The sequence below is a fragment of the Triturus cristatus genome, chromosome 12 (assembly GCF_964204655.1).
Source record: "Triturus cristatus chromosome 12, aTriCri1.1, whole genome shotgun sequence".
Classification (NCBI taxonomy): Eukaryota; Metazoa; Chordata; class Amphibia; order Caudata; family Salamandridae; genus Triturus; species Triturus cristatus.
In genome coordinates this window covers 819,030,391-819,054,419 of record NC_140595.1, presented here as the reverse complement: position 1 = coordinate 819,054,419, position 24,029 = coordinate 819,030,391, and the positions used below count along the sequence as shown (strand labels likewise).

Genomic DNA, 24,029 nt, shown 5'->3' with positions numbered 1-24,029 from the left:
CGAGGCTGTGAGGCCTCCATATATAATTATAATAGGAATTCCCTGTCCTTAGGTGGTACGCATATATGTGGTTATTTAGGTGTAAAAAGGCCCTAGGGAGGGGGTAACGTTCTGCATTTGGGTTAGAAGGGCTCTGTAGAGCAGGTTCCACCCGATCTAAAAACCCAAGCAGAACATTTGGCATCACGAACTGTTTACGAAACCTGTGTGCGTTGTGTTTGTCTTGTGTTTGCTTTCAGCGTGTGCGTGGTTTTCTTTTTTGTATATTTGCGTGTATAGTTTTTTTTTTTCTCTTTCTTTCTCTCTTCCTTTCTTTTCTCTGCGTCTCTTTTTCTTTCTTTTTCGCGATGTTTTCTAGGAAATCTAAAGCTACTCTTAAATTGTCCGTTGATATTCCCGGATGGGATTCAACGCCTTATGGTGCCTTGGCCCGAGAGTGGGCTGATTCTACTGGTTTGAGTGAAAATTGGACCTCTTCTTTGGAGTCGGCGGAACCGGCTGACGTGATTACTTGTTTGCAGACGGCACCTGTCCTGAAGGGAGAGGAGGTTCCCGCTTTAGGGCGCAGAGGTTGGGTTATTCTATCTGCGTATCGGATTTTGCATGAGAAGTTGCTGAAATTGCAGACCGCTCTTAAGGATGCGGATTCGCACTTTGTTGAGGTTCAAAATTCCAATACTTTATTGCGCTGTCAAAACAAGTTGCTTTCCGACAAAATTGACACTTACCAGACGGTTGCTGAACGGGCGGCTGTGCGGATTGCTCGTTACAAATACAAACACAGGCGTGGTCGAGTTTCGTCGCGTAAGGTGCGTCTGGCCGTGGCAAAGGCTGGACTGGATTGGAATCCTGATGAATGGGATGGTAATATCTGGGACTCGGCTACGTCTTGTTCCTCGGGTGAGGACTGTGCTGTGCATGAGTTTTCTCGTTCCCGTCATGACAGTAAGTCTACTTCCCGCACCTCTGATGGTGCACCCCGTGATTGCGCTCGTCCTTCGGGCGGCATCGATGCTTCTTACACTGATTGTCCCTCTACTAGTACTACTCGGGCTCCTTCTGATGCTCGTCCTGTGGTTGCTGCGCATCCGGTTTTTCGTCGGAAGTTGCAGCAGTCTCCCAATGCTCCGCAGGGTGTTTCTTTAGACTGCTTGGAGGATTTTACCCAACAAGAAATTAGTGATATTTTGCAGCGCTTTCGGCAGCGGACTGGTGAGGCTTTGCTCACTTGGATGGTGCGCCTTTATGAACTAGGCGCTGCTGGTATTATGTTGGATACTGGCGATTGTTTGAAGTTTTGTTCTTTGAGTTTAGATTCTTCTGTACAAGATCATTTTCGTAACTATAATGGTGGTGGTCAGATTTCTTTGCTCCAATTGGCGACTGAGGGCTGTAATTTGAAGTATCCTACTGAGTCTGACTGGCCTGTCAATGACAAGCCGTGGTATACCCTGCGTGATGCTGCGCAACGTCTTAAGGAGGAGGTGATGAAAACGGCTATTTTTCTGGGCACTGCTGACAGGTTGCTTGATGGGATGTTGACTTCTTCTGTGCGGAATCGTATCATTCGCTCTTCTCCTGTTGCCTACAAGCAGGTCATGATGACTTTGTTGATTAACCAGACTGGTAATGTTCTATCTACGGTGTTGGAGTCGGTACGCCAACTCGGTGAGTTGGGTGAGTGGTTTAAACCTGAACGTCAGTCCCGGCCTGACACTCGTACTCCTGGTGAATATAAATTTACTAGACGTGACATCTTTACTGGTCTTTTGGCTGATGGTGTGCGTCGGGAAGACATTGATGGTGAGACTACTGCCCGTTTGTGGGAGATGTTTCGCAAACGGGGCTTGGATCGGAAGGAGGGTGCCCGGCGTGTTCGAACGACTGAGTGTGATCATGGTTGTTCTGATGGTAGCGGTGATGATGATCGCCGTGGGCGCTCTGATCGTCGTGATGATCGGCGTCCTGTACGTAATCTGTCCCCCCGTCGAGAGCGGGACAGGGAGAGAGAGGGGGAAAGGGAAAGGGGGAGAAATGATTATGCCTACAACAGACGTAGAGATGATAGGGATCACTCCCCTGAGCTGAGAAGAAGGGAGGATAGACACAGTTTTAACGATCGAAATTTGCAGTGCAGTGCAGAGGACAGGAATCCATTTCGCAATAGAGATGGATATGAACAGGAAGCACTGATACCTAAAAAACGTGAGAGTCTTTATCCTGATTTGTCCTGGTACACAGAATGCAATAAGAATGACTAGGAAATAGGTCAAGCTCCGGTACACAGATGGGCTCACAGAGATAATAGACCCTATGTAGATATTGAAATTTATTGGAGACATCGTAATATCCAAAGGGCCCGAGCATTAGTTGATACAGGAGCGGAGGCCACTCTTATTCATGGAAAATCGAGGAAATTTACAGGGCAGCCTTTTACTATTACTGGATTAGGAGGAAAAGAAACCCCCGCAGTTCAAACTTTGCTTGAAATGAGAATAGGTAGAATTCCTAGAAAGGAATATTCTGTATTAGTGGTGCCACTCCTAGAATTCATAATTGGAATTGATATTTTGAAAGGAATGACGTTGCATCTTGATGATGGGTGTTACCAATTTGGAACGACGCATTATATCTCGTCCAGACCTATACGGGTTGGTCGTTTAAGGATGCCCCCCATACAAGTTCCCCAGGCGACAAAGGTGGTTTGTCAGAAGCAGTATCGTATTCCGGGTGGTCATGAAGAGATTAGTACCACCATTCAGGAGTTGGTTAATGCAGGTGTTATAACTCCAGTTACTTCTGCTTGGAATAATCCTGTTTGGCCGGTGCGTAAAAGTGATAATTCTTGGCGCATGACTGTTGATTATCGAGAATTGAACAAACACACGCCCTCTTTGACGGCTGCAGTACCGGATGTTATTACTCTGATTGAAAGAATCCAAACACACCCAGGTACATGGTATGCGTCCCTTGATATTGCTAATGCTTTCTTTTCTATTCCAATTGCCCCTGAGTGTCAGGAACAGTTCAGTTTTACGTGGAACGGGCGTCAGATGACGTTCAGAAGTCTTCCTCAGGGCTATGTGCATAGCCCTACGATCTGTCACCGGCTGGTGGCAGAACACTTGACTGAGGTACCAGTTCATCCCAAAATTCAGATATGTCATTATATTGATGATGTGCTGATTCAAGGCGAAACACAAGAGGATGTTCAGATACAATTAGATAAAGTCATTGAATGTCTGCGTGAGAAAGGTTGGGAGATCAATCCGGACAAATTACAGGGTCCATCCCAAGCTGTAAAATTTTTAGGTATTAATTGGCATGAGGGACACCGTGAGGTGATCCCTCAGGTAAAACAGAAGATTCTTGATTTTTCGGTTCCGAGGAATAGGAAGGAAGCCCAAAGCTTTATTGGTTTATTTGGTTTTTGGCGCCAGCATATTCCTCATCTGAGTCAAATATTGGCCCCATTGTATCGTGTTACACGTAAGAAGAATGCATTCGAATGGGGTAAACAACAGCAAGATGCATTTAGCCTAGCAAAAGAGGCGATTCAACATGCTATGGACCTTTGGCCTGTATGTGATGGTGATGTGGATTTGAATGTGTCTGTGCAAGGCCCTTATGCAAACTGGAGTCTGTGGCAGAAACAGGGTAGGTGCAAAGTACCATTAGGATTCTGGACCAAAAAGCTACCTGATGCTGGTGAGCGTTACACACCTTTTGAGAAACAGCTACTTGCTTGTTATTGGGCTTTGGTGGATACCGAGCAATTAACATTGGGACATGACATATTCTTGCGTCCTGAAATTCCTATTATGCAGTGGGTTTTGAGTTCACCAAAAACTCATCGAATTGGGCATGCTCAGGAGGCGAGTGTGATTAAATGGAAATGGTACATACAAGACAGGGCACGTGTGGGTCCGAAAGGAGTTGCGTCCTTACATGAGCAGGTGGCGCAAGTACCATCGACTGAGACTGAGAGTGAGTGTTCTGTACCTTTAGAACAGGAGTCTCCTGTCAAGTGGGGTAAACCTTTTGATGATTTGTCCGTCGAGGACAGGAACCATGTGTGGTTCACAGATGGGTCAGCAAAATTTATTGGAAATACACGGCACTGGAAGGCGGTGTCTTATAATCCGATCACACAGAGACTATTGAGCACAACTGGTGAAGGAAAAAGTAGTCAATTCGCAGAGCTATATGCTGTTTATCAAGTCCTGAAACAAGAGTTACCTGGCGTATGCCATATTTTCACTGACTCCTGGTCTACTGCAAATGGACTGGCTGTTTGGTTACCAACCTGGCATTCTCGTAATTGGAAATTACACTCTAAAGAGTTATGGGGAAAGGAGTTATGGCAAGAAATTTGGGAAATGCTCCCACAGAGTACTGTTACCATCTTCCATGTGGATGCTCACACCCCGATAGACTCCCTTGACAAATTTTTTCATAACATTGCAGATGAGAAATCTAAAATTGCCGAGGCAGTGGTGGACAGACAAGATCCTGACATTGCGGGATTGGCGAAATGGGCACACCAGAAGGCAGGACACTTTGGAGAGAAGGCCACTAGCAGGTGGGCTGCTGACAGAGGAATCTATATTCCCCTAGATCTAATTAAAGATGTTATTCTACATTGTCCCGTCTGCCAACATATCAGGCAGCGTAAAGTACCCCAAATTGTTAGAGGCCATTTACATCGCGGGAAATTGCCCGCTCAAATCTGGCAGATTGATTACATCGGACCCCTTCCCATGAGTAGAAATTGTCAATATGTTTGCACAATTGTCGATACATATAGTGGGTTGCTGGTAGCTTTTCCATGTAAGCAAGCCACCCAATTGAACACCATAAAAACATTGGAATTAATTATGATGTATTATGGTGTGCCATTCCAAATTCAATCTGATAATGCATCCCATTTTCGTGGAAGATTGGTACAGGAATTCTGTGTGGAACATCACATTGAGTGGATCTTTCATATACCCTATTACCCGCAGGCCTCAGGCCTGGTGGAAAGATTGAATGGTCTGCTAAAGGACCAGTTGCGCAAACTAACAGATGACAAGTATAAAAATTGGCGAGACTTTTTACCTCAAGCATTATTGATCTTGAATAATCGTCCTTTTTTAAATGCTGAATCTCCACTTATGCGTTTGTTCCCCCCACAGGTTGAAACAATGCCTAATATAATAAATGAAACTGTGATGTATTGGGAAATTACTTCCGGAGCTCTAGCTCCATGCAGAGCGACCCCAGGGTCGGCAGGCTTGGACTTGCATGCTATGGATGACACCGTTTTAAAAAGCAAAAATCGGGTCATCATTGCTACCGGTGTTGGTATTCATATACCACCGGGAAATTTTGGATTGATCGCCCCTAGATCGGGGTTGGCTGTAAAAGGCATCCAGGTACTTGGAGGTGTAATTGATAGTGATTATCAGGGAGAAATCAAAATACTTCTGCTAAATAGCAGTGAGGATGACCTACTGATACACCGCACCGACCGAGTGGCTCAATTACTCATTATGCCTGTTTTCAGTGGTGGAATAATAAAAGGCACTGCCCCAACTTTGCTAACTGTACGAGGCCAGAAAGGCTTTGGCTCTACGGATAATCCTGGAGCCAAGATTTGGGTGCAATCGCCTAAGAATCCCCCTGAACAAGCGGAGGTTATTGCCACCGGTCAGGATAACACCATTTTGGTTATGAGGCCAGGGAAAGATAGCTGGGAAGCTGTCCCAGCTGATAAATGTTATTTACGAGAATGATTAATGCCCGTGTTTGGTTCTTTTTCAGATCATTCTTTGGATTGTTGCTGCGGGATGTGTCGGTACTGGACACCCTTCGGTCTACTTCGGAGAGAAAGGAGGGATCCCATTAACCCGGGATGAATTGGGAACCAGAGTGTTGCGTTCCTTCAATGCGTGGGACTCGTCATCGAACTTTTGGACACTGCTGGCGAAAAGAGTGACTGATGCCCCTCACTTCTGTTTGACACCGATGAGATCTGTACATGACATTCTGGCGACATGCCTAGTTGCTGTCCCCGCTTCGCTGGAAACCTTAACGAGCATTTTTAACGTTTCAAAAGCTCGTTCGAATATTATTCTGGGTGATTTTGCTACCCATGCATATTGTCCGTTATGTACTGAACTGCCGAATGAACAACTTCCTATTCAATCCCAAATAACTACGTATAACATCACACAGGGTGACCTGTGCTTTTTCCTCACATGTAATCCAAATGCAATCTCTGAATGTCTACGTCTCAAGTTAAGAGGTGCTGTTTCATTCACACCCCATGAGCGAACTTTGTGCCTCCAGAGGACACCGACCTCATGTGCTTCCATACAAAATAATATGACTTGTAATAGTTTGGTAGTTACTCCTAGTCACTATCGCGCAATGTTGCTACCTGCCGGATGGCTTTTCTCATGTGGTAATACTTCCTGGCCCTATGTCCCTGCAAATATTTCCGGAGGTCCGTGTGCCATTACTAGACTTAGTCTGCTTATGTTTTCCTCAAACCCGAATGCCAACTCTCGTGTGCTCCGAGATGCAGTTATGTTACAAGAGGATTGTGATTCATCGTTGCATTTATATTCTAAGTCTGAATACCTTAGTCTAGCTGTCTCAATTATTGGTGTCCCTGCTTTGGCGGTTTATAATGCTAAATCCATTGGAAAAATGGCTTGCTGGATGGTTAAGTCTATTAATCATACTTCCACAGTCCTATCTGACTTACTATTAGATGCCCAGGGTGAACGTAGGGCTATCTTGCAAAACAGAGCAGCCATTGATTATCTTTTACTTAAGCATGGACATGGCTGTTCAGATTTTGAAGGCCTCTGTTGTTTTAACTTATCTGATCATACACAATCCATTCGTGCACACATAGATAAATTGCATGATCTAACTAACGAAGTTAAGAAACACATTGATCAGGGTTGGTTTGACTGGCTCTTCAACTGGTTGCCAGACCTGAAGATGCTACGTCAAGCATTAGGTGGCCTTTTGATTACTATTGTTGTTTTGATTTCTATTTGTTGTCTTATTCAATGTATTCCTTCACTGCTTCAATTCTGCACATCTGGTACTAGACACAGATCGGTTAGTTTTGTTTCTTATTACTCTTCCACAGATGTTAGCTCCGCTTAGTATATGTAAATAGACTAAAGTCAAGGGTGGAATGTACTGCTTGATTTTCCCGGCTTTCTGGTGCTGCAGGGCAGTCCATATGACTTCAGTCTATTTCCATCTAAGTCTCAAGTCTGGAGTAGTGAGTAGAGCCTGTTTGTTAGACACTTTGACACAATTCCGTGCTGCTACCCATAGCCTAGGGCCTATACACATAGCCTAGGGGATAGATTCGTTAGTATTGAGGATAACTTGCCCTATGGTGAGGGTATTTCGTAGAGTTGTACTGAATCCAGGCCTGGTAGGCCTCAAACGGGAGAGACTCCATCTTTCTTTCTGCTCCGGCAGCCCGGGACCTTCCCAGAGGGAGGGGGATGTTTTAGTTATGAAGTGTTATTCGCTCGGAGAGAACTGGTTCGGGCCGGCCCTTATCGAAGGATTGTATTTTTCTTCATGCCGAAGACACTACAACAGGCCGGCCGGCTGGGAAAGTGTCCTTGGTACGGGGAGGTACAGGAATTTGGTGGGCGGCAGGTCTTGAGCTGGAAATTTCCATGAGGGAATGCACGTCCATATTAGTGAAAGTCTGAGTGAGATAAGGCACTTGCTTCTAGACCGTAGGCGGCATCTGGCCGTTAGCAGAAAAGCTATTGCTTGTTTCAGGGAAGACTGATGGCAAACTCAAATCCAAAGAGAAGGGAGTAGTCAAGGAGGACAAGGTTCTAGTGACTCGGAGAGGGAGAAGGAAGCAGACCCACAACTGCCGAGGGGTAACTTCCAGGCTAAACCGAGGCATAGACGAGAAGGGAACCCAGATGTCCATCGAACACAGCCTACACAGATATAAGGTGCAGTCGATCCCTTTTTCTTCTTTGAAGTATATAACTTAACCTTTCACTTTCCTTGCAGGTTCCATATGTATGGTATGTTCTATAACTATGCATGTGCCATTTGAATAAAGTATTTAGCTTGTTGTACGTTAGCATGTGTTGTGTACTTTTGTATAGGAGAACAGTCTATTCTTTAGTCGGAGTTACTTCAAAGTGAACAGAGACTAATCCTGGTCAGGTAAGGGGTAACTGGATGAGGGGAAAGACAAGTCCCTCGAACTAAGAGAACAGGTTGTGCTCAACTGGTAGTCTTTGTGTGATCGGATATGTGGTAATCCTAACTCCCCTGTCGTGTACTATAATTATAATAGGATAAGCTCGTGCTAAGGCTGCCGAATGGGTAGGAGATTCTGGGTCTAACAACGGCCGCGAGACTTTGAGTGTCGCTGCCGAATGGGTAGGAGGTTCTGGGTCTAACAAAGGCCGCGAGACTTTGAGTGTCGCTGCCGAATGGGTAGGAGGTTCTGGGTCTAACACAGGCCGCGAGACTTTGAGTGTCGCTACCGAATGGGTAGGAGGTTCTGGGTCTAACAAAGGCCGCGAGACTTTGAGTGTCGCTGCCGAATGGGTAGGAGGTTCTGGGTCTAACAAAGGCCGCGAGACTTTGAGTGTCGCTGCCGAATGGGTAGGAGGTTCTGGGTCTAACACAGGCCGCGAGACTTTGAGTGTCGCTGCCGAATGGGTAGGAGGTTCTGGGTCTAATACAGGCCGCGAGACTTTGAGTGTCGCTGCCGAATGGGTAGGAGGTTCTGGGTCTAACAAGGGCCGCGAGACTGTGGGTGTCGCTGCCGAATGGGTAGGAGGTTCTGGGTCTAACAAGGGCCGCGAGACTGTGGGTGTCGCTGCCGAATGGGTAGGAGATTTTGGGTCTAAGATTGCGAGGCTGTGAGGCCTCCATATATAATTATAATAGGAATTCCCTGTCCTTAGGTGGTACGCATATATGTGGTTATTTAGGTGTAAAAAGGCCCTAGGGAGGGGGTAACGTTCTGCATTTGGGTTAGAAGGGCTCTGTAGAGCAGGTTCCACCCGATCTAAAAACCCAAGCAGAACAGCCCCTTGACGGGAGACAGTCAACCCCGCCTCAGCACCCAGAGAGATCCTGGCCCTTGGTTTCCCACACAGAGCTCTATGGCCCCTTGACGGGAGACAGTCAACCCCGCCTCAGCACCCAGAGAGATCCTGGCCCTTGGTTTCCCACACAGAGCTCTATGGCCCCTTGATGGGAGACAGTCAACCCCGCCTCAGCACCCAGAGAGATCCTGGCCCTTGGTTTCCCACACAGAGCTCTATGGCCCCTTGACGGGAGACAGTCAACCCCGCCTCAGCACCCAGAGAGATCCTGGCCCTTGGTTTCCCACACAGAGCTCTATGGCCCCTTGACGGGAGACAGTCAACCCCGCCTCAGCACCCAGAGAGATCCTGGCCCTTGGTTTCCCACACAGAGCTCTATGGCCCCTTGACGGGAGACAGTCAACCCCGCCTCAGCACCCAGAGAGATCCTGGCCCTTGGTTTCCCACACAGAGCTCTATGGCTCCTTGATGGGAGACAGTCAACCCCGCCTCAGCACCCAGAGAGATCCTGGCCCTTGGTTTCCCACACAGAGCTCTATGGCTCCTTGACGGGAGACAGTCAACCCCGCCTCAGCACCCAGAGAGATGCTGGCCCTTGGTTTCCCACACAGAGCTCTATGGCCCCTTGACGGGAGACAGTCAACCCCGCCTCAGCACCCAGAGAGATCCTGGCCCTTGGTTTCCCACACAGAGCTCTATGGCCCCTTGACGGGAGACAGTCAACCCCGCCTCAGCACCCAGAGAGATCCTGGCCCTTGGTTTCCCACACAGAGCTCTATGGCCCCTTGATGGGAGACAGTCAACCCCGCCTCAGCACCCAGAGAGATCCTGGCCCTTGGTTTCCCACACAGAGCTCTATGGCCCCTTGACGGGAGACAGTCAACCCCGCCTCAGCACCCAGAGAGATCCTGGCCCTTGGTTTCCCACACAGAGCTCTATGGCCCCTTGACGGGAGACAGTCAACCCCGCCTCAGCACCCAGAGAGATCCTGGCCCTTGGTTTCCCACACAGAGCTCTATGGCCCCTTGATGGGAGACAGTCAACCCCGCCTCAGCACCCAGAGAGATCCTGGCCCTTGGTTTCCCACACAGAGCTCTATGGACCCTTGACGGGAGACAGTCAACCCCGCCTCAGCACCCAGAGAGATCCTGGCCCTTGGTTTCCCACACAGAGCTCTATGGCCCCTTGACGGGAGACAGTCAACCCCGCCTCAGCACCCAGAGAGATCCTGGCCCTTGGTTTCCCACACAGAGCTCTATGGCCCCTTGACGGAAGACAGTCAACCCCGCCTCAGCACCCAAAGAGATCCTGGCCCTTGGTTTCCCACACAGGGCTCTATGGCCCCTTGACGGGAGACAAGACAAAACAGAGTGTAAGGAATGCATGCCCGACAAACAGCAATAGAGGGGTTCTAATGAACACACTCTTGTTGTGACCCCCTCACTAGGCCCCATGGTGGATAACGTCATCCCATCAGGCTGACACTGCAACATGGGCCTTCCTACTTATAGAAAACTCCTCCAAAAAGCCCACCTTATATTGCCACAGTCTGTATGAAAATGTCAACACTGTCCTGACCAAGCGAAACACAAGTGATCTTGGACACAGGGAAATAGCATCATTTGAATCAGATACTCGCAGACCTACACATCAGTAGTCTCTGCAACACTGAACCCAGTTCAAAGTACACAACTGTAGGAAGGTGGATATCTGACTATGGTTACCCCCAACTTTTTGCCTAGTGTCTAGCTGGTTTTTCGACTTAGTTGGCCTGAGATCCTGCCATTCAGGGTCTCAGGCTGTCTGCTCTCTCTTTAAAATGGACTCCATGTACCCTAGGTACATTCCCAATTGGTAAGGATCACCTTATTGGACCCTGTACAGTGTACCCTAGGTACCCAGGGCATAGGTGTACCCTAGGCCTCCCAGGGGCTGCAGCATGTATTATGCCACCCCTGGTCTGGCCTTCCAATCAGACACAACTGGCTGATCACTCAGCTGGGGCAAGGTCGTGTAATCACCCCTTGCTTAGATATAGTATGCCTATATCTACCCTTATATATAGACACATGTGTACCTATCAGTCACTCCTATGGCAGGCCTTAACAATCCTGGAGGCAGAGTGCTTGGTAACATGTGAGATGGTGCTCTAGCATGAGCTGAGCCTGTCTGCAGCTTTCGGAACCATGTCCTTATAGCTGTTCTATGATATAGCCTACCATATACTCTTAAAGTGCCTTATAATCTTAAACGGTTATGGTAACTATGGTTTGGCTTTATCAAAACATGTCGTGTAAGGTGTCTAACACTTTGGAATAATACCCCCATACCATTTCTGGTGATGAGGATATTATTCCTCCCTTCTAGAGGGAGAGACATGTTAAAATCCTACTTTGCTGTTTAACTCTAACCAAAGCCTCAGCATCACAAAATGGATGCTGCTGCCACAGACACGAGTCTGACCCCCTGCTGCTGGGAGTGATCCTGGCAAAGGAGGCTTGGACAATAGGTTTCCTGCTTGGGGAGGTGCTAGCACCACCCCAGACAGACTTTAGTGTATTGGGGCAGGGTGGGCTGAAAGGAATGAGACATGCCTGGGGCACACAAGGTGTTCCTTGCATAGTCCAGTTCAAACCGGCGCTGGGGCACTCCAGCCCCAGCTCTGGCGCGAAACTGGACAAAGGGAAGTGGGTGTAACCACCCCCTCCCAGGTCCCACCCATAAGGCGTGACCTAGCAGGTATCCCAGCCCCCCAGATTAGTATAAGAGTGGGAGTTGGGCCTCAAGACTTTAGATTATCCTGAACCTGCAAAACTGAACAGAAACTCTGGACCTTCGACATTCGACGAAAGAAGAAGACTGAAGAATCTCCCTTGTAGCCAAGGAGTGGCTACCCTGTGCAAACAGGCACCATCAAGAGACTACCCTTTGCTTTGCCCACGTTCTACGAGGAACCGACTGCAGAGCCCGACCAGAGCCTTGACTTCCAGACTTCTCCGACCCTGATCCACATCTACAGCAGAGCTGAGATCCGTGGAGGCGACGAGCGACGTGGGACCGGCTACCTGGAAAAAGTGGCTAGTAACTTAAAGCGCAGCTTCTGAGGTACCCTCGAAGTTGTGCACCGGGGATTGAGAAGCCCCAACCCCAAGCACCATCTGCACCGAAGATCAGCCCCCCACACTCCACGAGTCCTGCGTGGGGCCCTTCAGCATTTTCCTGCTTGCCGCGTCTGTCCGGTTGCTTGCCCGCTGGCTGGTGGCCTTTGTGACGACGCACCCTGAAATCTTCTGCGCTGGTTTGGCTCCTCCAGACTGGCTCCCGCTTCTCTGCAAAGAAGAAGCACCCCAGACCTTCCTGGTCTGCACCAGAAGCAAGTCCTTCGTTCTTCGTGGGTTCCGCTTGCCAAGGCTTGGTGAGTCCTAGTCCAACTTCGACGCCGCCGACAGCAAGAGCCTTCGTGGGACAGCTCGCCTCCTGGTCCTGGTCGTCCTCGACGCTTCCTGGTCCTCCTGGCTGCAGCGACAAGCTTCACCTTCACCTGCAATCTTCACGACATCGCCTGGTTCCTTCCTGGTTCCACGTGGTCACTGGCTAGTGACCTTGACTCTGTCCCTTCTGCTTGCAGGTTTCCTCTCTTCTTGATCCCAGCCTTGGGATCCACCGGACACTCTTCACTGACTGCCTGTCAGCATCTTTCTTCAGGCATCCATAGGAGTCGACGACGAAAACGACGCATCTTCACCCCTATGCACCCGCAGCCTGTGGGCTAGGTAACTTGGGTACTCCGGTGCTCATCAGGATAGTGACTATCCTAGTGTCTAGTTTTCAAGTCTCAACTTCCTAGCTACTCCGGAAGTGTCCTAAATCTACCGTTTTCTAAACTGTACTATTGCTATTGACTTTTACGCATTACGCGTGAGTGTTTCCACTCTGCACACGAATCCCGTGGGCCTCCCACTTCCTAACTAACGCTAGTGTAGTGTAGCCCCAGCGATTCCCTAGGCCTAGGCCTATTCTATTTCCGTGACAGTGGTTCTTATACCACTTACTTAGTATATGGTTTGCGTGGCCCCTAGGGCCTAACTGTATTACTTACCTGTGTGACGTAATGTATGCTTAAATAAGACTGTGTTGTACTTACCTCTAATCTCATAAAGAGTGCTGAGGGTTTGACTAGAATAAATACACTTTATTTTATATATATATCTGTTGTGGTGTCCTTTCATTTGGTATTCAAGGGATTATATATGGTATCACAGCTGGCTTCACATGCCATTCAGAGTTTAGCCTAAGACTGCTCTTGTCCATGCTACCACTAGGATAGCTGGTCTATAAGGTTGACTTTACAACCAATCACCATAAGGGTATTTGGACTGATATAAGGTGTACACTAGAACTAGTGACATCATACATTAGGCCAACTTCTCACAACAACCCCCTGCATGGATATAGTTTAAAACAAGGAAATGCCACCTTAAGCACAATAACCTTCCCCTCTACCCCTTTGCCCTTCAACTACTATCAAAATGGCCAAATCTTAAAACACAGACCCATGGGACCTGAAAGATGCCAAAACCCTACACACCTTTTAAGAAATCCGGGAAATATGGCACTTCCAAGAAACCTGTGAGGACCACCCAGGGCCTACGTAACCAGCCATCATAGGAAAGCAAAGGGACCCTCTTTGTTGCCATCACTCTTACCTTAAAGCTTTTGGGTGTGTGCGCCCCAAGCAAAAAAAAGATCTATTAAATGAAGGGCTTTGTTGACTGTATCAGCAGCAGGATTGACCCCCCTGAAAAGTATGGCATGAATCAGTATTTAAAATCACAGCACAGCCCCTGGTGGAGCCTTAAGAGACATGGAAAAGAATTGTCAACCAACCCCAAAAGACATGGGATCCCCTCAAAGAATCTACATTTGGATATCCAGGTTCTGCTGCCCATACCGGGGATTGAGAACGGTTGATTGGAGGTTTGAAGGAAGGGGCACTTAGGACACGCTAAAGTACTTCTACCATCTGCCCACAGAGAGCACCCGTCTTCCAGTGGAGAGGGCCATTAGAAATGTAGCCATCAAAATGGATGGAGGCAACAAATGATGCCCAGTGGGCTCGCCCAGAAAGGTTCAAGCGTACAACAGGCCGCCCGTGTGGCTGCCCAGCATATTACATCAACCAGTGGTTGACAATGGAAAGCTACTAATGCTGCCTTTCCCTTACTACATGAAAGGATGTCATCTCGAGGAGAAATCCATTTGCATAAAATAATTTAGGGGACTACCCAGAGGGCAGTGGTGGTCTCGAAGACTTGTATGCTGGGTGGAGTGCCGCTGGGAGTTATAAAACACCCACCAGAGGCTCTGAAGTCTTTGGTACTGTTCAAATAAAATAAAAGTAGGGGTCCCCTGTAATTCAAAGTTCTGGAAAGTCCGTTACATATTAAAAGCGAAATTTAAAAAAAGGTGTTCGATTCATTCATTCTCATGGAAGTCGCTTGGGGGGCTTACATTGATCTCGATAAGGAGGTAGGGGAAGTGAAGAAGCCGGTGGCATTTGTTACACCCCGGGTGGAAGGAGAAAAACGTGTTGAAAAGAGAACGCTGCGTTTTTAGTAAAAGTAAACACAGTGAGATGGTCTGTAATGTGCGATCAGTAACTCATGTCCTGGGAGGGAGTAAGTGTCAAAGTGCTGGGGGGAGGGGAAGCTCCAACTAACCTTCAAAGTTCTTCCCTCTCATTTTGATTAAAGGACCACACTGTGGGCACGTTTACACTTTTAGGATGCCCCGAATGCCAATAGCATGTTGGCACGTATGCATTTAATTTTATCTTCAACTGGGCAGAACTGCAATGTCTGAATTGTTAATCTGCTCAGAGCTGCAGATTTCACTGAATAATTTTGAGCAAATGTTTGTCATTCTGGGGCCCCAATACAATATTTTTACACGAAGGAGGAGTGGCATTAAAAAGTCTGAAGACGACTGCCTTAGAGCAGTGGTTTCTAACCTGTGGTCCTGGGACCCCTGAGGGTCAGCGAAGCCTACACAGGGGGCCCGCGACGGCTTAGAAAATTAAATAATATTAACAGATTAATAAAGTATATATAAAAAGAAAAACAAAATTGAAAATTGATAATGTGAAAACATTCTGTAAATGTGAAGGAATTTGAAATTGGATGATAAAAATTAAGTTAGTGACCTCAAATTGATTCGTGGGAGGAGTGCGAGCGCATCGAACAGAATATAGTTTGGACGACGAGCGACCAAGCTGAATTTAGAAATGCTCCAACCTTCCTAATAAAATTAACATTTTTACTTTTTTTATATTTGTTTGTGAATTAAATGCAACATTTCATAATTTGTGTATTTGTTTGATGTATGCTTGTTTCTGTATTCTTTGTGTATTGTTTTGTGCTTCGAATCATCGAAAGGGGTAAGGCATGGGTGCCAGGCGTGCAGTGATGACTCAGTGGGGTCTTCGAATTCCAATAAGGATTCTGGGGGTCCCAGATTCCAATAAGGATTCAGTGGTGGTCTACAAAAGTCAAAAGGTTAAGAGCCACTGCCTTAGAGGAAGACCAGGTACATGTACATCTATGAACGATGGCGCCAGTGGAGATCAGTTAGAGGTGAGTTACGTGTTATTGTTCAAACTGGGCCTTTCATAGGTTCACTTGCGTTTGAACACAGTTACAAGACGTACACAAAGCAGTGTTCCGAGCTGGTCTGGGGGCCACAGGTCACTCAGCGGTCCCGAAGAAGCAGAGGACAGCCTCACAGGAGGATAAATGTTATAGGTAGGTAACTTTCTCTCTAACACATGGGATTCTCTCCAGATTTATTTGCTTTAGAATAATCCTTCATCATCAGTGAGGTCTGACTTAGCATCAATGACAAAGCTTGAGAATTACAGGGAGCAGGAGACGGGTGGGGATTCCTGTGTTTCAGCAGAATTTGTACCGGTACGATCCATTCTGTACCATGGGATCCTCTCTACATTTAGAAGCTTTAGAAGAATTCCTTGTCCCCAAGTCTGGATTGGCAACAGGAAACTATTCAGAAGAGGGGATGCCTTCGCTGAGGAATAAAGATTAGAGATAACTTACTTTTCAAGAAGGAGTCTACTCCTTGTCAACAGGAATCTTCAGGATCTGTGTGGAAAACATCACTGGAGAACAAAGGCAGGGGTTGTCAAAGAAATTGCAAAACATTGTGAACAGGTGAGAAAGTTTCCCTCCACAGCGAGGGATCTTCCACAGAACAATTTACTACCGTGGGCCATATTTTAGGGTCCAGACAATCTGCAGAGAATGAATCAACAACACACGAATCTGGGGAGGGAATCCGCGGCGGACAATTCATGCTTTAGGTAATCACCTAACTATCCTAGCATCTGCAACTGCTTACAATCTCCACCTTTGAGCAGGGGACCCAAACCAGATTTGAACTGAGAACGGTTGATTGGAGGTTTGAAGGAAGGGGCACTTAGGACACGCTAAAGTGACTAACGTGTACTTCTACCGTCTGCTCACGAAGAGCACCCGTCTTCCAGTGGAGAGGACCATTAGAAATGTAGCCATCAAAATGGATGGAGGCAACAAATGATGCCCAGTGGGCTCGCCCAGAAAGGTTCAAGCGTACAACAGGCCGCCCGTGTGGCTGCCCAGCATATTACATCAACCAGTAGAGGACAATGGAAAGCTACTAATGCTGCCTTTCCCTTACTACATGAAAGGATGTCATCTAGAGGAGAAAGTCATTTGCATAAAATAATTTAGGGGACTACCCAGAGGGCAATGGTGGTCTCGAAGACTTGTATGCTGGGTGGAGTGCCGCTGGGAGTTATAAAACACCCACCAGAGGCTCTGAAGTCTTTATTACTGTTCACATAAAATAAAACTAGGGGTCCCCTGTCATTCAAAGTTCTGGAAACTCAGTTACATATTAAAAGCGAAATTTTAAAAAAGGTGTTCGATTGATTCATTCTCATGGAAGTCGCTTGGGGGGCTTACATTGATCTCGATAAGGAGGTAGGGGAACTGAAGAAGCCGGAGGCATTTGTTACACCCCGGGTGCAAGGAGAAAAACGTGTTGAAAATACAACACTGCGTTTTTAGTAAAAGTAAACGCAGTGAGATGCTCTGTAATGTGCAATCAGTAACTCATGTCCTGGGTGGGAGTAAGTGTCAAAGTGCTGGGGGGAGGGGAAGCTCCAACTAACCTTCAAAGTTCTTCCCTCTCATTTTGATTAAAGGACCACACTGTGGGCACGTTTACACTTTTAGGATGCCCCGACTGCCAACAGTATGTTGGCACGTATGCATTTAATTTTATTTTCAACTGGGCAGAACTGCAATGTCAATCAATCAATAAGCTTTATTCGACAGTTTAGTCATAAAAGCACATTACAATCATAACACAGAAACATATAAATTACCTAAAATTTATAAAACTAGGATTAAATTCATAATACAACCGTCGCTAAAGCTAAAATCCGCATAAATTTTCTCAATTTAGGGTATCACATATGTTCAAATTACTGTTAAAATTCCCTACCTTGGGGCTAGCATTTGGTGAAACTTATACAATTTACAGTTGATCACTATACATTACCATCACAACTCATGGCTTTAGCCCGTATACCCCAGGCCCACCCTAGGAACTTGGCCATTGCTATACAGATAAGGGGAGCAGTATCAGTACTCAGAATACGAAAGGCTATACGATAGTTCCTAGTACCCAATAACTTACAAACGGGTTTTATCCAGATCTTCCGGGGTATCATATACATTGGGAAAAAAATAGCAGGTGTTCTACGGATTCACAAACCTCGGTGCATCTATAGCACTTGTCACTTTTGTTTTGGGCACTCCCCCACCCCGCTGTAAATTCTGCAACCGGTAGGGTACCCACCCGTAGCTGGAAGTATAGCTTACTGTCCGAGGGCCTCTCTCTTATATCCCAATACCTCTCAAGCAATGGACTAACTTTTAGGTCTAAAAAACGTCCTGTTAGGTGGGAAGAAAGTCCTTGGGTTGTTTCTATCGTAAAAACCCATTCCCAGTATATAGTTTTATGCTTGTCCTTACTAGGGAAAGTAGCATTTAGTGGGTCATTCCATAATTCGATCAAACCTAAACTACCCAAAAGAAGTTTAATACTACGTAGCCAGTGTATGTTGTGTGATGAATCAGTTTTTAGTATATCACAGAAGCCGCTCTGGTAATGTGCAAGTTCATCAGTGCACCAGAGTCGGTGCCAATAGAGTAGTGGACGAAGCTTTGTAAGGTAGGCCAGGGGCTTTTTCCCTAAGTCTAGCAGTAGAGGACACAATGGAGTGCTAGCAGGAAGGCTTGTAATTTTGCGTAAAAATGCATTTTCAAGCAACGTCAATTTATTCAGGTTGCTAAAGCCCCAGAGTTCAGACCCATATAAGCATGAACTCAGTACCATTGTCCCATATACTTCAAGGACTGGTGAAATTGGTTTTGTATGTGAGCTTTTGAAACTAGTTAAAAGAGCACCTGATTTTTGTTTGTGTAGTAGTGTAGCGCGGTCCATTTGGGAATCCCAGCGCATATCCTTCTGTAATGTAATGCCCAAATACGTGAAGGAGGATACCTCCTCCAGGGGCAAGTCGTTCATAAGAATTTTTCCCCTGAATGATTTATGTGCGTTGAAGGACATAAACTTAGTTTTTTCAGTGTTGACCACCAATCCCCTTATTTTACAGAATTCTTCGAAGCGTCCGAGTGCCTTCTGCAGACCGCTTGGGGTCTTAGAGATAATCAACGTGTCATCCGCAAACATGAGGATAGGAACACGGGTTCCAGCCAAAACAGGAGCATCAGTGGGGGTCTGTGAGAGGAAGTCGACCACCCCGTTGACAAAGAGCGAGAACATGGTTGGTGCCAAGACACAACCCTGCCTCACACCCCTGCCAACCGGGAAGTGTTCCGTCACCTCTCCCACGTCCCCCCAGCGAACCCAAGCTACATTACCCTCATGGAAGCGAATGATTACGGTAAGAAGTTCTGATTCAAGTCCCATTTCTCGCAAAATTTCCCAAAGTTTTATCCGTGGAACTAAATCAAAAGCCGCTTTAAGGTCCACGAAAACCGCGTATAGTGTGCCCTTGCCTAGAGTTACCGTCTTCCAATATAGGATGACAAATCGGAAAATTTGATCTATTGTGCTTGTTTTCCGACAAAAGCCTGCCTGCATTGGACTTAAGATATCCTGCTCCTCGATCCATAATAGGATCTTCTGTAGGAGTAAGCGGGCCCCGGGTGCAAGGAGAAAAACGTGTTGAAAATACAACACTGCGTTTTTAGTAAAAGTAAACGCAGTGAGATGCTCTGTAATGTGCAATCAGTAACTCATGTCCTGGGTGGGAGTAAGTGTCAAAGTGCTGGGGGGAGGGGAAGCTCCAACTAACCTTCAAAGTTCTTCCCTCTCATTTTGATTAAAGGACCACACTGTGGGCACGTTTACACTTTTACGATGCCCCGACTGCCAACAGTATGTTGGCACGTATGCATTTAATTTTATCTTCAACTGGGCAGAACTGCAATGTCTGAATTGTTAATCTGCTCAGAGCTGCAGATTTCACTGAATAATTTTGAGCAAATGTTTGTCATTCTGGGGCCCCAATACAATATTTTTACACGAAAGAGGAGTGGCATTAAAAAGTCTGAAGACGACTGCCTTAGAGCAGTGGTTTCTAACCTGTGGTCCTGGGACCCCTGAGGGTCAGCGAAGCCTACACAGGGGGCCCGCGACGGCTTAGAAAATTAAATAATATTAACAGATTAATAAAGTATATATAAAAAGAAAAACAAAATTGAAAATTGATAATGTGAAAACATTCTGTAAATGTGAAGGAATTTGAAATTGGATGATAAAAATTAAGTTAGTGACCTCAAATTGATTCGTCGGGGGAGTGCGAGCGCATCGAACAGAATATAGTTTGGACGACGAGCGACCGAGCTGAATTTAGAAATGCTCCAACCTTCCTAATAAAATTAACATTTTTACTTTTTTTTATATTTGTTTGTGAATTAAATGCAACATTTCATAATTTGTGTATTTGTTTGATGTATGCTTGTTTCTGTATTCTTTGTGTATTGTTTTGTGCTTCGAATCATCGAAAGGGGTAAGGCATGGGTGCCAGGCGTGCAGTGATGACTCAGTGGGGTCTTCGAATTCCACTAAGGATTCTGGGGGTCCCAGATTCCAATAAGGATTCAGTGGTGGTCTACAAAAGGTTAAGAGCCACTGCCTTAGAGGAAGACCAGGTACATGTACATCTATGAACGATGGCGCCAGTGGAGATCAGTTAGAGGTGAGTTACGTGTTATTGTTCAAACTGGGCCTTTCATAGGTTCACTTGCGTTTGAACACAGTAACAAAACGTACACAAAGCAGTGTTCCGAGCTGGTCTGGGGGCCACAGGTCACTCAGCGGTCCCGAAGAAGCAGAGGACAGCCTCACAGGAGGATAAATGTTATAGGTAGATAACTTTCTCTCTAACACATGGGATTCTCTCCAGATTTATTTGCTTTAGAATAATCCTTCATCATCAGTGAGGTCTGACTTAGCATCAACGACAAAGCTTGAGAATTACAGGGAGCAGGAGACGGGTGGGGATTCCTGTGTTTCAGCAGAATTTGTACCGGTACGATCCATTCTGTACCATGGGATCCTCTCTACATTTAGAAGCTTTAGAAGAATTCCTTGTCACCACGTCTGGATTGGCAACAGGAAACTATTCAGAAGAGGGGATGCCTTCGCTGAGGAATAAAGATTAGAGATAACTTACTTTTCAAGAAGGAGTCTACTCCCTGTCAACAGGAATCTTCAGGATCTGTGTGGAAAACATCACTGGAGAACAAAGGCAGGGGTTGTCAAAGAAATTGCAAAACATTGTGAACAGGTGAGAAACTTTCCCTCCACAGCAAGGGATCCTCCACAGAACAATTTACTACCGTGGGCCATATTTTAGGGTCCAGACAATCTGCAGAGAATGAATCAACAACACACGAATCTGGGGAGGGAATCCGCGACGGACAATTCATGCTTTAGGGAATCACCTAACTATCCTAGCATCTGCACCTGCTTACAATCTCCACCTTTGAGCAGGGGACCCAAACCAGATTTTAACTAGAACTACTATAATTCCAAAAAAGGCGCTTTCTGTGTGGGTCAAGAGACGAGTCTATTGAAATGGGGCCCAGCCCCTTTGTGTGGTTCAGCACTTCACCGGCCACAGTACTAGGCAGGGTTTGTGGTGCAGCTACTGGTGGAAGGATACGCTGTCAGCACAGCTGTCTTGCACAGGAAGAAGGCCGGAATGTTGTAGTGCTCAAACATCAGCTCTGTCAGCTTCTCCCGCTTGGCCCTAGTGTTCCACTGAGTAGAGAGAAAGAGGCACGTTAACTACAAATACAAGATCACGCACGCCCTTCAATTTCATTGGGTAAGAAAGACAGAAGCATGGGTGATATCGACTTGGCTTCTACTAGTCAATGCTCAGAGTGAATCTAGCATAGCACGGTACTAGCTGCGATGTCTTTCACGCTGTTTTTTAGATTTCGTTGTTCACAGAAATATTTGAGAACAATCGGAGAGATTGCCACATCTCCCAAGCACATCAAGTAACATTGCCTGCAACTTAGCCCCAACCTAAGACACCTCCAGCAATGTACACATTTATCTCAAAAATGGCTGGATGGCGTAGGGGAGATTAAGTGAGCTACTGCCCAGAGTTGCATGATGCTGAGCCGAGCTGCCGCCGGCACCCGGGATCAAACAGCGAGCCCCTCGCTCCAGAGTCAGCCACTCTGGCCACTGCGCCACACCTCTCCTAGTGCATTGGTGTCTTCTAAATGGTGTAGAGTGTATACCCTGCATTGCAGCACCATCACCGCCCCCCTGAGCATATCTACCACTGGGGGACATTCACTCACTGCCGCATGTTCAGTGTACTTAGTACACCTGGAAGACACACAGTTATATATTACACAGTGGTGGTCAGCAGGGCGTAGTGATGGTTCAGCCGCACTTTCCATTGAAAAGGCATTTTTTGATTTTCTTATCTGCACAAAACTTGCCATTGTAGCAACTCAGGCAGATATGTTTCAGCACGCAAAGTTTCTTGAAGATTCACCCACAGAATTGAATTAGAGGGAGGTGAAAAACGCTATCATTTTCCATTTTGGCTCCCAGAGAAAACTTAGCCGAAAGATAGAGCAAAAACCGCTGAAAGGATTATACCAAACTTGGCTCAAATGCACAACTGTACTTAAAGGCGAGCTGTGTAAATCCATCTACTAGTTCTTGAGATATTATCCTTTTAAAAAGTTACAGAGTGTGAATTAAAGAGTGAACACGTTTCTATGACTCTGCCGTTCGGGATTGGCAAATTATTTACTAGTCTGGGAATTAAAAAAAAAGGAGAACCAAGAGTTCGGACTGTCCCGCACAGTATGGAAAATGGCCTATTTGGGGCACTGTAGACACCCCCTGGACCTCACGCTGCTGTGATTTAAATTTAAAGTATCCTGGGATTCCAGACTCTAGTTTCTTTGCAGTCCATCTCTGAATCCGCAGTACCAAAATTGCGACAGGAAAAACCGCTCCCTCCGTCTCCCCGATCAGTGTATGTCGTTTTTAAATGCTTTTTAGCTGTGGAGGTCGGTTGTGCTGGTAATGGTCCAGATATCTATAAATTGTAGCCTTTTTGTGCCCATCTGGGCACCTTTTTAAACGCTAATTTCTCAAAAACCACTGGATGGATTTACACCAAACCAAGCAAATGAATACCGTTCTGGCTTCGTAGCAGCCCCGTCGCGCTGTGTTTCTGTGTCAGACAGCACAGAATCCTATACGAATTAAAAAGGAAGATGGCACTTTTAACCCCTCCCCCTTTTCCTTGGCACCCGCCTGATACAAATGCATGAACCTCGCCATGAAGCAGCAAAGGTGCACGTATGTACCTTGAAAACCTTTCTGCAGAGTTAGCAAATGGTGCCAAAGGTATCAACCTTACGCTATCACATCGCTGCCCGGTCACTATCAGACAGCGCGCACTGTTTGGTTAATAACGGTGCACCCTCTTCGAAAAGAAATGATTTTATGTGTAAATGATCATTCGCAGTATGATGGAAGAGAGACTTACCGGAGCCTCAGACATCAGCACGGGGTGCAGATTGGGTTCGGACTTGACGTGCTTGTTGTAGGTGTGGTCCAAAATGGCCTGAAAACAGTCCCAGTCTTCAACTGAGAGGAAGTGAAAGTGAAGGGAAAAGGAGGGAGATGAGGGACAAATAGAAACCCAAAGGGGTAAAAGTGCAAAATGAAAGAGCAATAAGTGATCGTTGCAATGCAACAAGTCATAAATCAACTACAGGCAGGTGGGGTCATTGTGCAATAACATCACAAATAAGTTCTAGGCAGAACAAGTCAACCATCAAGAATAAATGTTGAGAAAAAAATGAAAGGAGTAAAAAGAAGGAGTAAGGAAAAAAGGAGGGAAAAAATAGGAAAAAAGAAATTAATATTCAGAAAAAGGATCTATAAACAGTAGAGAGAAAAAATAAGAAATAAAGGGGAAGAAAATGGAGACCTAATGAAAACTAAGTGCATGGAAATATGCAATCAAAAATGAAGTTATGAAGAGCTCAGAGCAATCTTACGATACAGGACAAAACAAATCTCCCCATGATTTCAATCCATTAACACATGATGATAACCTGAGGGAAATTCCAGCTCTGAGACGAGCAGTGACGCACCCTGGAAAGAAAGGCCGCTTTGTGCCTCGGACACATTAACACAAAGCGCTGGCCCGGGCAGGGACAATACTTTGTAATAACTTGAATTACAGCACCCCGGGCTGAATGGTGCAGACGCACCGGC

At 46.4% G+C, this 24,029-nt stretch overlaps 1 protein-coding gene across 2 annotated transcripts in view; it reads right to left on the bottom strand.

Annotated features, from left to right (window-relative positions):
- ACTL6B (actin like 6B) overlaps positions 1-24,029 on the bottom strand; it is a 254,821-nt gene that overhangs the window by 149,311 nt on the left and 81,481 nt on the right. For both annotated transcript variants that reach the window (XM_085640126.1, XM_085640127.1), the window contains exons 4-5: positions 23,293-23,393; positions 21,427-21,524 (exon numbers count right to left, since the gene is read on the bottom strand). In XM_085640126.1, coding sequence (XP_085496252.1) covers positions 21,427-21,524; positions 23,293-23,393 — 199 coding nt within the window. The remainder of the gene's footprint in view (positions 1-21,426; positions 21,525-23,292; positions 23,394-24,029) is intronic.